This window comes from Bos javanicus, chromosome 1 (assembly GCF_032452875.1).
Source record: "Bos javanicus breed banteng chromosome 1, ARS-OSU_banteng_1.0, whole genome shotgun sequence".
NCBI classification, from domain to species: domain Eukaryota; kingdom Metazoa; phylum Chordata; class Mammalia; order Artiodactyla; family Bovidae; genus Bos; species Bos javanicus.
This window is the reverse complement of record NC_083868.1, coordinates 155,345,525-155,357,627: the sequence shown is the minus strand read 5'-3', so window position 1 is coordinate 155,357,627 and position 12,103 is coordinate 155,345,525. Positions and strand designations below refer to the sequence as shown.

Below are 12,103 nucleotides of genomic sequence, written 5' to 3'. Positions count from 1 at the left end.
GGTCACAAAGGGACTTGGTTTTATCCATCATCACACTCAGGAATCTGGCACACAGTAGGGTCTCAGGAATATTTGTGAAACTAAAACAACCTCATAGAGTTTTTATCACATTTATTTTGTGAACCAATAAACTATGTCCATAGTTTTATGAGTAGTATTTTATTTGTAATCTTATCTATAATACCTTACTTTGCAAAATATTTTTTCCTACTACATTTACTTCTGATTTTTTAGCTTACTTAACGTAGTTCTGCATTTTCCTCTAAGAAAACCTACTGATATTCCAAGCTGCCCCATAGTTCTGCTTGTACTGCGATGTTCTTGAACACACGTACAAAAGTTGTATGTTTGTAAGCAGAAGAATAATCACGGGAGGCACACAGGACCCAGAGATCTAAAAAATGCTATAGAAGACCTAATTATACGCCACTGGAAAGCGCAGTCATTAGCAACTTACTTCGTGCACATTTCAAGTGTTTCTTTTATAATCATGTATTTCAGCCTGACTGATAGTTTTCATTTTGTCTCAGTCATCTCATATTTGAGATCCACGCTTTTTTTACTGTTAGTCAATTTGTTTGTCTATTTCTCATATTGACGAAAGTATAAAGGAGGGGAATGTCAGTAGCAGAATCGAGTGACTTATAGCCCGAGATGCTGATGCTGCCAAAATGGAAAAGCTCCGCTTAGCACCACCCTGTGTTAGCTCGCAGCATCCCTCCATCAGCTGAGACTCCAGGGTCCACATTTGGCATTGGAGACTCCATTTAGGCTGTAAACATGTGATGTGTGAAAAGTCAGCTGTGCGCGGGACCAGGATCACTGGAATTCAGGGAGAGCTGCAGGTGGAGATAAGTGCTCAGCCGTTCCAGAGCAGGCCTCGGGGGGCGGCTTGCCCACCCTCCTGCAGGAGCACCAGCTCGGCGTGGAACTTACGCCCCTGCCATGGACGGACAGGGCTCCTTGTTTCATGACCAACAGTCTGTCCGGCACATTTTTACCGCTTCATCATAACTCCCAAAGAGGTGATTACCAGGATCTGGCATTTTCCTAAATGGTGAAGCTTTTTCATAATGTTGATAGAGATAGCCTAGATTATTTTGATTTTTCTCTATGACCTCATCCAGAGGTGACATTGGGTTATTTTTCTTTAGTAGACATGGGAGATCTTGGCTAACAACTCGTAAAACACAGAAACCAAGGCTGTGATTTAGCCCTCACTTTCCTGTGAAATATTGGATCAGATCTGAGTTGGACCCATGGGCCCTGCTCCCAAGGGTTTGTACAGACCCCGAAGTTCCAAGCCTCTTTGGGGGAGTTTGTATGTGGGAAGAGCTTCCGTCGGGTTCATGAGACTCCCAAGGAAAGTTCTTGGCCCTGTAAGAAGCTGAAAACCAGACTTAACTTTTCTCCCCACTTTTTAGGTATTCATACAACGAAACAAGAAATATAAAAATCTGTGAAGTGTTATAGAACTTAATTCTAGTATTTACTTTGGAAAAATGGATTGCTCGAACTAGTTTAGTTCTTGTTTTCACTCTGGGGCTTGAAGTTTTTCAAAATGCTGTATTTAGGACCTCTGGAATTTAATACAAATTGGGTATCTATTTCTAAGTACAGATTCAAGAAATTTTACTCATCACAGAGAATGGGAGATTTAACCACATAAGGGCCATCAGAGAAAGCAGCAGCAAGATCCCAGGTGCTCAAGATTTAGAATCTTGGGAAATAATTTTCACTGTAAAATCAAATAAGACTCATTAGATTTAGATTTATCTAATGAGAAACTTGTGAAAATTCTATTTGGAGTAGCATAGTGTTTAATAATAGTATATTTTTAATAATCACATTATTAAGCAAGATACCAAGGGACTCCAACATTCCTCAAAAATAAAACTGTAGTTGTGCATGTCTACAAAGTGAATGGATGATGTGTGTTACAATTGCATCATCTTCAGTCGCTGGAGAAGACCCTGTAAGACCTGTGTCTGGGAATACATAGAGGTCTCCAAGAGTATCCAGGCTGTGAGAAGGGACTTTGCAGGTTATCTAGTCCATTTCCCTTCATCCTGCAGATGAACAAGCCTAAGCCTCTATGTGCAACTAATTTGAAATACTACAAGCTCTTTTGTAATAATACACTTTTTAACAAGTATTTTCTAATCTAAGCTCTTTGCCAACATATTCAATTCATTTGAGTAAGAAGGTTTGAGCACAGTAAGAAAGATCTAAATGGATACTTATAGAAAAAGCATGGAGAATTTGGTCAAAAGATATCATCTGGGCCTATGTAAAATTACTTTAATTATGCAGAAAAGTCATATGAACTATGAACCAGCATTTCCTTTAAAAATTATGAACTGCCCATTTAAATCATTAAGTAAAATTTCCGTGCTTCGAAACGATGACATTTTTGTCTTTAGGAACTGCAGTGAGAGGATTGAAACAGAATTGTGTGGGTTCTCGCAGTGCTTCCTTTTGTATTCCTCGGGAGCTTTGGACCCAGTTTCTGTTTTTAGCACAATACAAGGGTGACTTTGTGTGAAGGGGCCACTTTCAGGCGCCAAGATTGATCAAGATGGCAAAAGCCATAGCTATGACACCTGGAGTTTAAGTCAAATTTAGAAGTGATTAGTCTCTTCTCTGGAGAAGGACATGGCAACCCACTCCAGTGTTCTGGCCTGGAGAATCCCAGGGACAGACGAGCCTGGTGGGCTGCCGTCTGTGGGGTTGCACGGGGTTGGACACGACTGAAGTGACTTAGCGGCAGCAGCAGTCTCTTCTCCACAAACCGAGATGCCGGCCATGCCCCGGTTGTATCTCCCGAGAGCATAGCTTAGAAAGCAGAAGAGGATCCAGAGGGAAGGATTTGGGGGAACGTGAGCTAACATCACAAACCACACTGGACTCTTAGAAACCCTGCCGTTTGCTTCCCCGTGAACTGCAGCCCAGTCCAGACCTCGCCTTCTCCTCCCCCAGCACCAGCTGGGGCCTACCTGAGCCTTTTCAGCAGATTCACCCCATGGCCCTGCCTCCTGCGATGCCTCTTAGAGCTTGTCCGTAGTATTTGATGTCCTTTGGGATGAAGAGAAAACCCCGCTGACTGAGAATCCCTGTGAAAACAGTGTTTGAGTATGGAGTTGATGTCATTTGATCTGAAGTTCGAGTTTGACCTTTTTAAGTTTCCCACACGCCTCGAAAAATCTGCTGTGAAAATTCAGGCCGCAGGCAGACCGGACCTGGAGAAAGCGGAGGGCCATCCAGGCCTGTGAAGTTACACACGTCTCAAAAAATAAAAATGTAAGGGAAGAGAGAGCCAGCAGTTTGACAGATTGTTCAGTAAATGCTCATTTTATTGAAAATTATAAAAAGGTGCTTAATGTCTCTGTGCCATTAATACAATACATAAAAAGGTTACTGTCAAGATTAGCGTTCTAGGCCTGAAAATTAACTACGGAGCTTCCAAAAGCCTTGCTCTGCGTCATCTGAGAGGTTAAAGGTTTCTGCATATACATTTTACACGACAGACATTTATTTCAGAAAACAATTATTTTAGACTTTGTGCCAAAGACATTAGCAGTGATGTGCTTTCATTTAAGACATGGATGGGCTAGATATATATTACCGATAAGGTAAGAACCATGAACAATCACCTTACGGAATTAAACCTGTGCAAGATGAGTTCCCTTGCTGTCTCTAGAGTATTGCGATTCAAAACATACATTCCTTTCTACAGAAGAAGATATTCAGATTCCTTAGTTGAAATTAATTAGCATTCAGAAACCAGATAGCATGTTTTTGGGTATTCATGAGATCTCTGTTTGAAAAAAAATGTTTTTAACTTGTAGAAATGTGTTGCAACACACAGATGGGAAGAAAAAGGGGAAAAAAAAATCTCTTTAGCAAGCACTGAGTGTAAAAGGAATATTACATTTTGCACGCTCCTGATTGCTCTGTGTAAACAGTTTTTGACATCTGTCTTTATAGTTTTCGAGGAGAGGAAGACTTTGTTAAAAGAATCATTTTTATACAGCAGTCCCCATTTCAGTCTTGCTTTACCTGTATTATGAAAGCAGATGGTCTGCATGTCTTTTGAATATTTATAACTATCAAAAACAATCTCTTGCTATTCACCCTTAGGCTTATGAGATGTCAGGACTGTTCTGGTTGAAAAAAATCATCTTGGGTGTTTACAGAAAGAGGATTACATTAAGCTGAAATGACTATACATTTTCCAGTTTAATATTTGTCCATCAGCTGTTTAATCGTATTTAGATAATTGTGTAAATAAGATGTTGTGGCTTTTGCCCTCTCTGCTGATGGAGCCTGGAAGCTTTAAATGTGGGGACCCACTGTTTTGTAGAGGCTCTGGCTGCCTCCTCCCACCTCGGTTACACCATCCTCAAGTCGTTAGTAAGTTTTGATCATGATATCACCGTCCTGTTTTTAAAAAAAAAAAATGTGCAGGGGAAGCCTGGCTGGAGCTCACGTGAAAGCTAGGGAGCTGCTGGCTTCCGGTAAGACTGGAGTTGGTTATATTCTAATGTGCAGGTTTAGGGTCCAGCCCTCCAGTTACCCTCTAGCTATGTCATGACATTCTCTTTCTTTCCAGTGAGCACGGTATTTTGGAAAACTTTTGGTATAGTGGGGGTTAAGTGTTTCTTTGACTGGAAGCTGAGCAATCACAGATAACAGATTTTGCTGTGGTTGGTTGATTTGGCAGAAAAGCATGAACAGTTCTGGTTTAAATGACTGAATAACCTGATTAGCATTGTTTGGGGCTGGGTTTTTTGTTGTTGTTAAAGGCACAACAAAGCAATTTTAAGGGTAATCAGATCACTGTCTTTCCCCAGTTGGTGAACCGTTTTTTCCTTTTTTTCCAGTAGGTCTCACCTCTTCCCAAACCTCTTCCCTTGGCTATCAGATGACCAAGGAGAGAGAGAAAGCTTGTCTTGCTTTGGTTTCTGAATGTTATAAATGCATACCCCCAGTATCTGTCCTGTCCAGCAGGGCTTTGAAAGGATAGGATACTTTGGAAATGTGTGTGACCTCCACCAATTCCTTGTGGGTTTGGGGGTTGCTTTTTGTTTTTCAAATTCAGAGACCGGCAGTCTTTGGGAGCAAAGGTTCAGAATGTTCTAACCATATCGAAGCCAGGCGGTAGAAAAATTCCACCCTTACCTTTTCACAATTAGAAAGGTTATAAATAATGTATTTGGCTGAAAAGGAAGCTCAGCCTGTGGCAGATGGTATCATTCTAGAGAACCCGGGTTTCTGTGAAGATGGCATTCTTTCAGATCGGAACTCGAGCAGACTCTCAGAAAGAGCTGGAGCTCCTCATGGAGCGCAGACACGTGCTTTGTGGATCTTAGAAAAGCTTACAACTTGGCTCCTAGGATGAGAATATTGTGTCACACCGGGGTTAGGAGACCCACAGCCAATTTCTGCCGACTCCCAAACTGTATTTCCTGACACTGGAAGCCAGTGCCTCTTCTGGGTCTGTGTAGCGTTTGAACTTGGGATTTAAACCAAAGGATTTTGATCAGCCTGGTTATTTTCATCTCTGAACATGGATGCTTTATGCAGGCTGGCCACCAAATGGGACTTGCCAGGCAAGTCACATACACATCTTTGTGAAAGAGACAGAGAGAGGGAGATCTCTCCTGTTGATCTGTTTAGGCGATCTGGGAGAAGGCAAGCCCCAAAGCTCTGAGACTTCTGAGACATCTATGTAGCTTGAAAAGCCTGGGGCAGGATCTCTTGCAAATTCAAGAGCCAACAGTTCCAAGAGCTCTGGGTGGGAGCTGGATAACCAGAAGTGATGGATTGAAAAGATTCCTCTGATAATGAAGCTGCCATAACCTTTGACCTTTAAGAAAAGAGGATGGCTTTCTGGTAGCCTGCAGAGATGACCCATGTCAGTGACCTTTTATTGATCCCCATCAATGTGCCCAGCCCTGTGATGGGTCCAGGCTATACGGAGATAAGCCCTGAGGCTCACTGCCTAGCAGGAAAGAAACAGCTTGACAAGACCGTCATGGTGCCCAAGAAAGGCATGCTTGCGCTGTCAGGAAGGGCCTTGCAGCAGTTCCCGCTGAAGTTAGCCCCTAGGTGAGCCGCGGCAGCTAGAGATGGGAGAGGGCACAGAGCTGACGTGTCAGAGGAGAGCTGTGTGTCTTATTGGTGTCGTCTGCCATGTGGGGCCTGCAGGCCAGCTTCAGAAGGTACCACCAGGTTGGAGTATTGAGACCATTCCAACGGAAATGCTCTTTTCCATTGAGGTTTTCTCTGGTTACCCCTCGATCCGACTGGTCATTGGATCATTAATTTGTATTTTGTGTGTTCTTCATAAGAAAATTTCTCTGACTTAAAAACGCTTCGTTTGAAAATTGTATGTAAGACTTGAGTTATTTAAAGCATAGTCTTTGGGCTGATCTGAAATGTGATCATATGATAAAAGCCAATGTGAAGGGAGGTGGAGGGTCGTCATAGTGATTAACTTCTCTTAACTCCATGCTCAGCGTGTTACGGGCTCTGTGTTCATTGCACCACACTCATCATGCTGTTCATTGTCTGTCCACGCACCTCCTCAGGTCCTGTTTTCAGCGACCTAGTCCAGTGGTAGACACACACTGGTTCCATAGTTGTTTGCAGAATGAATTAACGGGTTCTCAGAACAGCCCCGTGAGGCGGCTTCTGCTGCCATTCCCATTAAGTATGGGGACGGTCCTGGTCGTTGATTAATTCAGCCAAGGTCGCCTGACCAGCGTGTAGCACACCCTGGACCTGCACGTGGGTTTGCTGATTCTGCTTCATCAAACACACATGTGAAAAGTGCACGTCGCTCAGTCGTGTCTGACTCTGCGACCCCACGGATGTACAGCACATGGGATTCTCCAGGCCAGAACACCGGAGTGGGCAGCCTTGCCCTGCTCCAGGGGGTTTTGCAACCCCACGGAGGTACAGCGCATGGGATTCTCCAGGCAGGAACACCGGAGTGGGCAGCCTTGCCCTGCTCCAGGGGGTCTTCCCAACCCAGGGATGGAACCCAGATCTCCTGCATTGCAGGCGGATTCCTTACCAGCTGAAGACGTAGTGTGTATATAATTCGTGCCAGGCGTTTGGGATGGAGAGAAATAGAGAGCCCCAGACCTGTACGGACTCACAAGTCAGTGAGTCGTCTTTTTTAGAGGGTAATCGTTTTGAATCAGGATCTCCTTGTGAATGACAGAAGCAGCCCAAGCCTCTCTCCTTAGAAACAGGGGTCTTTGTCTGCCCGCCCCCTTTCCCGCCTTACCCTGTAGCAAAATATTATCATCTTGACTCTGTTCTTTGTATTATCAAAGCAATAGGTATTTATGTCCAAATTTGAAATACACAGCAAATGTGATCTTTCAAATGCCACGTGCCTCACAATTTTCTGAGGTCTCTCTTCCCTACCTTGGAACTCATAGACCTAGTCAGATGCCATGCCCAAGCCTTCAATAGAGACTTTACCACAAAGAAAAATAAAAGTCTCATGTAGTGGCTGACTGAGCAATCTGGTTGTCCAAATCACTGCATATTGTTCCAATAAAAATAGAGGTGACCCCAAGTTACCTGAATTACGGGCTATTTCCCAGCCCCCCTAAAAGCACATAAAGAGAATCTAGAAAGTTGCTCTGGCCTGCTCCATAACCTGTGGATTAGCCTTTTGATTTATGTCTCGCTTAGGCTAATATTTATATTAATCAGAGTTTCCCTGAGCACGCATCACTTGACGGAGTAGAAAGCATCCAGAAAGTCACTTAAGGACAGTGCGTACCAGTTTAGGGTTAAACGAGGGCAGGGGGAAGCTTTGATGATCACGCACATATGGATATTATTTTCCACATATGGATAATAATGAACTACATAGCACTGTTACATATGGGCTCCACTTTTATGAGAATGTTTCAGAATTTTTTTCTTTTTCCCCACACATTATATATTTTTCTCCACCCCCGCCCCCATATATTTTCCTCTGGGTCTACTGAATCACATTAAATTGAAATGATCTGTGTACATGTCTCTTCCTAATTGAGGGTAAACTTGTTGTGGCAAAGGCTGTTTCTTAACACCTCTTTGTGTCTAGTACCAGCCAGTCAGATAGTAGGTGTGAGCCCAGAGCAAGTCTCATACACAGAACTATCCACAAAGTCAAGTAGCCTGGACTTGTTTGTCAAAAACCTCAGCAAAATTTCAATATTTCGTACCTTTCTAAAATTAAGAATAAGCTACATGCAAAATTTGTATGTACTATTACCTTAACATTTAAGAATCTCCCTGCACGTCTAAATTGAAGAGTAATAGTTTTTTAAAAATTGGACTAAAGTAGAAGAACATGGGCTCTCGCCCGTTTGCAGAATCACTGTGATCCATCAGCCATCTCCTTCGTTTTATTATCGTTGACTTTATTGATCCGTCATTAACAATAGAGTAACTGTGATTGAAGCTGATGGATTGTTAACTGGATCAGGTAGATTTCTGGCTCTGGTTTTGGCAACCTTGCTAAGTATCTTTTTGTACCCTGGACTGAGGGACACTCTTAGTCTGAATTAATGGCAGAGTATCACGAGCACATTAAGAATGTCTTTTTAGAGAAATAAAATGTGAAAATGACTATCAAGTAGAAAGTGTCAAAAAAATGTCATTGTGGCTCTTAGGATAGCCGTGTTTTACATCGATAATGTAACTCCAGCTTATCCTTCCCTGGAAGTTCTTCAAGGATCCCCTAGATTTACGTGTTACGAGAATGTGTGCGTGTTACAAAATTAACACTGATGAGAGGTGTCAGGAGAATCAGTGATAGCCGAAAGGGCTCTACATTAGAAGTAGCTTAAAGAAGGTAATGGTGTGAAAGATACTTTTGTTCCCAAACTGGCTTTTCTGGCTGTGTCTCACCTCCCAAACAATTGCCTTCTGTAAATTGTTTGTCATGGATCAACTGAAGTCTGAAAGGTAAGTTCTCTTGTTTCTCCATATAGGAGAACAGATTGGTGCTGCAGAGTCTAGTTACTCCTACAACTCAATGGAGAAATAAAGTTAGCCGCTACTAGAGAATATGAGTGTTGTGGATCAAGTCATTGGAATGACCAGGACCAAAACTGGCAGGGAAGAAAATACTTTTCCATGTTGAAAATGAGTTTAAAAAAGAAAAAGAAAAAAACATACCCAGTAATACGTCAAAATCGTCTTTCTTTCTTCATTTTTCTGTGTTAAACTGCTGATTCTGTCTCACAACTTTTCGTTAGACGCAGGATGAGGATAAGTGACAGGTTGTTTTCTTTGTTTGTGGTGTCCTCAAGAAACAACCCACCATGAAATGCATAGACTTAAAAATGTTACACTCAGTTTGAAATTCAAAACCCAAATTTTATATGAAGCTAGCAATAAGATGGCAGCATGCTTTTTTTTCTTCTGATAGAAGATCTTCGTGAATAGTTTGTTTCTTCTTAAATGTGGTCAGTCAGCCTTGGAACAGTGTTAATTTACCTGCGATTGAAACCCAAATGCTATGAATAAACAGTGTAAGGGGTGTTTCTCAAACTTTAATGTGCAGGCAGCCCTCCTGGGGATCTGATTAAAATGTAGATGCTGATTGCCCTGGCCTAGCTTAGGGCCCAACCTTCTGCATTTCTAGTAAGTTTCCGGATGATGCTGGTCCCTGGGCCGTCCTGGGACTTGCAAGGATGGAGATTTAGGCACCACACCACAAAGGCATTTATCTATGAACTGCAATCAGAAAGTCATCTCCAAGTATTTGGATTTATTGGGATGCATGGACAGTTGTCTGCCCAAGAATAGATGACATTTCCCATACCTACTAGAGCAGAGTCTGTGGGTGTGATCGCTTTATAGCAGTCTCAGTGGGCTGCAGCTTTCTACTGAAATAAGCGTTTGATGATCTACTTAATGACTTTGAAGAAGTTGCGGCTTTAGGCTAAAGTGTGAAGCAAAAACGTATGGGTCCTCCGTGGATTAACAAACAAAAACGAGTTTGCACAGCTGAAATCATGACCATGTTCTCTCTTGTTCCACTGTGTGTCACAACTGCTCTCCCCCTCTCCGTGCAGAGCATGATCTCCTCCATTGTGAACAGCACTTACTATGCAAATGTCTCAGCAGCAAAATGTCAAGAATTTGGAAGGTGGTACAAACATTTCAAGAAGACAAAAGATATGATGGGTAAGCAGAACGCCGTCGCAGAGGTGGCTCCGAACTGCCGCGTGTCGTTTGGGGGTTTCTCCAAGTCACGTGTGCAGCCAGGCCTTGTGATTGCCCAATTAGAGATCGATTTAGACTGTTTCTTGGAGGGTGGGGAGTGGGTCTGAGTATAATGAGATAATTGAATTCCATAAATGTTTGTGTTTAAATCAGCCCGACTGACTTGGTCGTCAGACGTGCAGGGGATGGAGGTGGGGGGTGGGGCCTGAGCTGTCATTTGTTTTAGTGTCTCAGTGAGGGCCTAACCAGGCCTGGAATAGTGAACAGAGGCTGTGGGTTCTCAGAGACAGGTCATGCTTTTATGGGTTTTTTGTTGTTTTTTGTTTTTCTTGGTTTTGTTGGAGAAGAAGGGAGAGTGCCAGATTTTACACCCAGTGTTTAAAGACGTTAAATTGTATTTATAGTCTCCGCATGGAGATCGGGTAATGATTGGAGCTGTTGTCTCCAGTCCCCTAGATGGGGGCTTTGGGTGGGTCTGCTGCTTTCTGGACCATCCATCACCCAAGAACCATTGCATCATTCCTCGATTCTACACGCCACGCCTCCTATCTTAACGTGTAACTTTAGGTCAATATTTGTTACTCAGGGAACACATTAAACTGATCTACAGTGTGAAGTGACAGATAAAAGTTGTTTGTTGTACCTGAGCATTTAGATTATGACGTTTTTCCCCCTGTTGAGTCTGTTAGTGTTTGTAGAAGCAAATCCCGTGATTAAGGTTAATGTTTTAATTTCTATTAACGTTTTCTTTCACATACTTGCCCCTTCCAAATAAATGTTTTAAAATAATATAGAAATGGGATGTTTAATATGCATGGCATTATGTCATGGTTTCAGTCTATCTCTGTTTACTTCCATTACATTGATTTAATAAAACAGCAATAATAACTTCTCCTTAAGACTTTAAGAGGCAGGAGAACCTGAATTTTGAGCCTGTTTTAGCTTTTAATATTTGAAGCAAAATCATCCATCTACCAAAACAGATTCTTTGCCTTTTATAGCTTAGAGCTGTAATGAAGACAATACATCATTTTTTGGAATAATTGCTTGAATTACTATTCCCTGTGAATGGCCCACTTGGGCTGATAGCACTGGTTGAAATGGAAGTTTCTTCCCCCGTTTTTAGTTATATTTTGCATACATCAGTGATTATAGCGATATGATCAGTTCCTCTAAATATAAAGCCAGAATATTTAGTAAAAAGAGAAATGATGATGAAAATCAACCCAGAGTCCACACCTGGGAGGCATGGTGTACTGTTTATTTATTTATTGGCTGCACCGCACGGCCTGGGGATCGAGCCTAGACCCACAGCCGTGAAAGTATGGAGTCCTAACCACTGGGCCCCCAGGAGAGCCCCATGGTGTGCTGTTTAGGACTCGCTTACCTACCACCGTCAGCTCTCAGTTCAAGAGCATCAAAGCTGTCTCTTCCTTGTAGCCGCAAAGCATTTGACTGCCTTACTGCTCACTCTCAGCCAGTCCACATGAGGTGTCTAGCCAAAGGAGAAACATTCATCCCAGGTGGGTGATAATTAATTGAAAAACGGTGACAACATCACCTTGTACCGGGATGACTCCCCACCTCTCCCTTGAAAGATTGTCATTAGCGTCTGGTGATGGCCACAGCTTCTTCAAGAAGCATTTGGATTTCAGCGACTGGGTGTACTGGCTTGCAGTATGAAAAATCGGTTGCTTCGTTCTAGGCGGTGATTGCGGCTCTTCATGCCACCTAACTTGAGAGCTATCATTCAGTGAAACAGGACGTGTAAAATACTCAGCCCAGGGTTCAGTCTGAACTCAGTTATCATTACTTATCATTATGACCCCTTTTATTGATTATATGGATTACTTTTTTA

The 12,103-nt window shown here is 42.6% G+C and overlaps 1 protein-coding gene across 5 annotated transcripts in view; it reads left to right on the top strand.

The window, feature by feature from the left end:
* Positions 1–12,103, top strand: part of SATB1 (SATB homeobox 1) — a 100,117-nt gene that overhangs the window by 37,097 nt on the left and 50,917 nt on the right. For all 5 annotated transcript variants that reach the window (XM_061425330.1, XM_061425336.1, XM_061425345.1 and 2 more), the window contains exon 6: positions 10,095–10,206. In XM_061425330.1, coding sequence (XP_061281314.1) covers positions 10,095–10,206 — 112 coding nt within the window. The remainder of the gene's footprint in view (positions 1–10,094; positions 10,207–12,103) is intronic.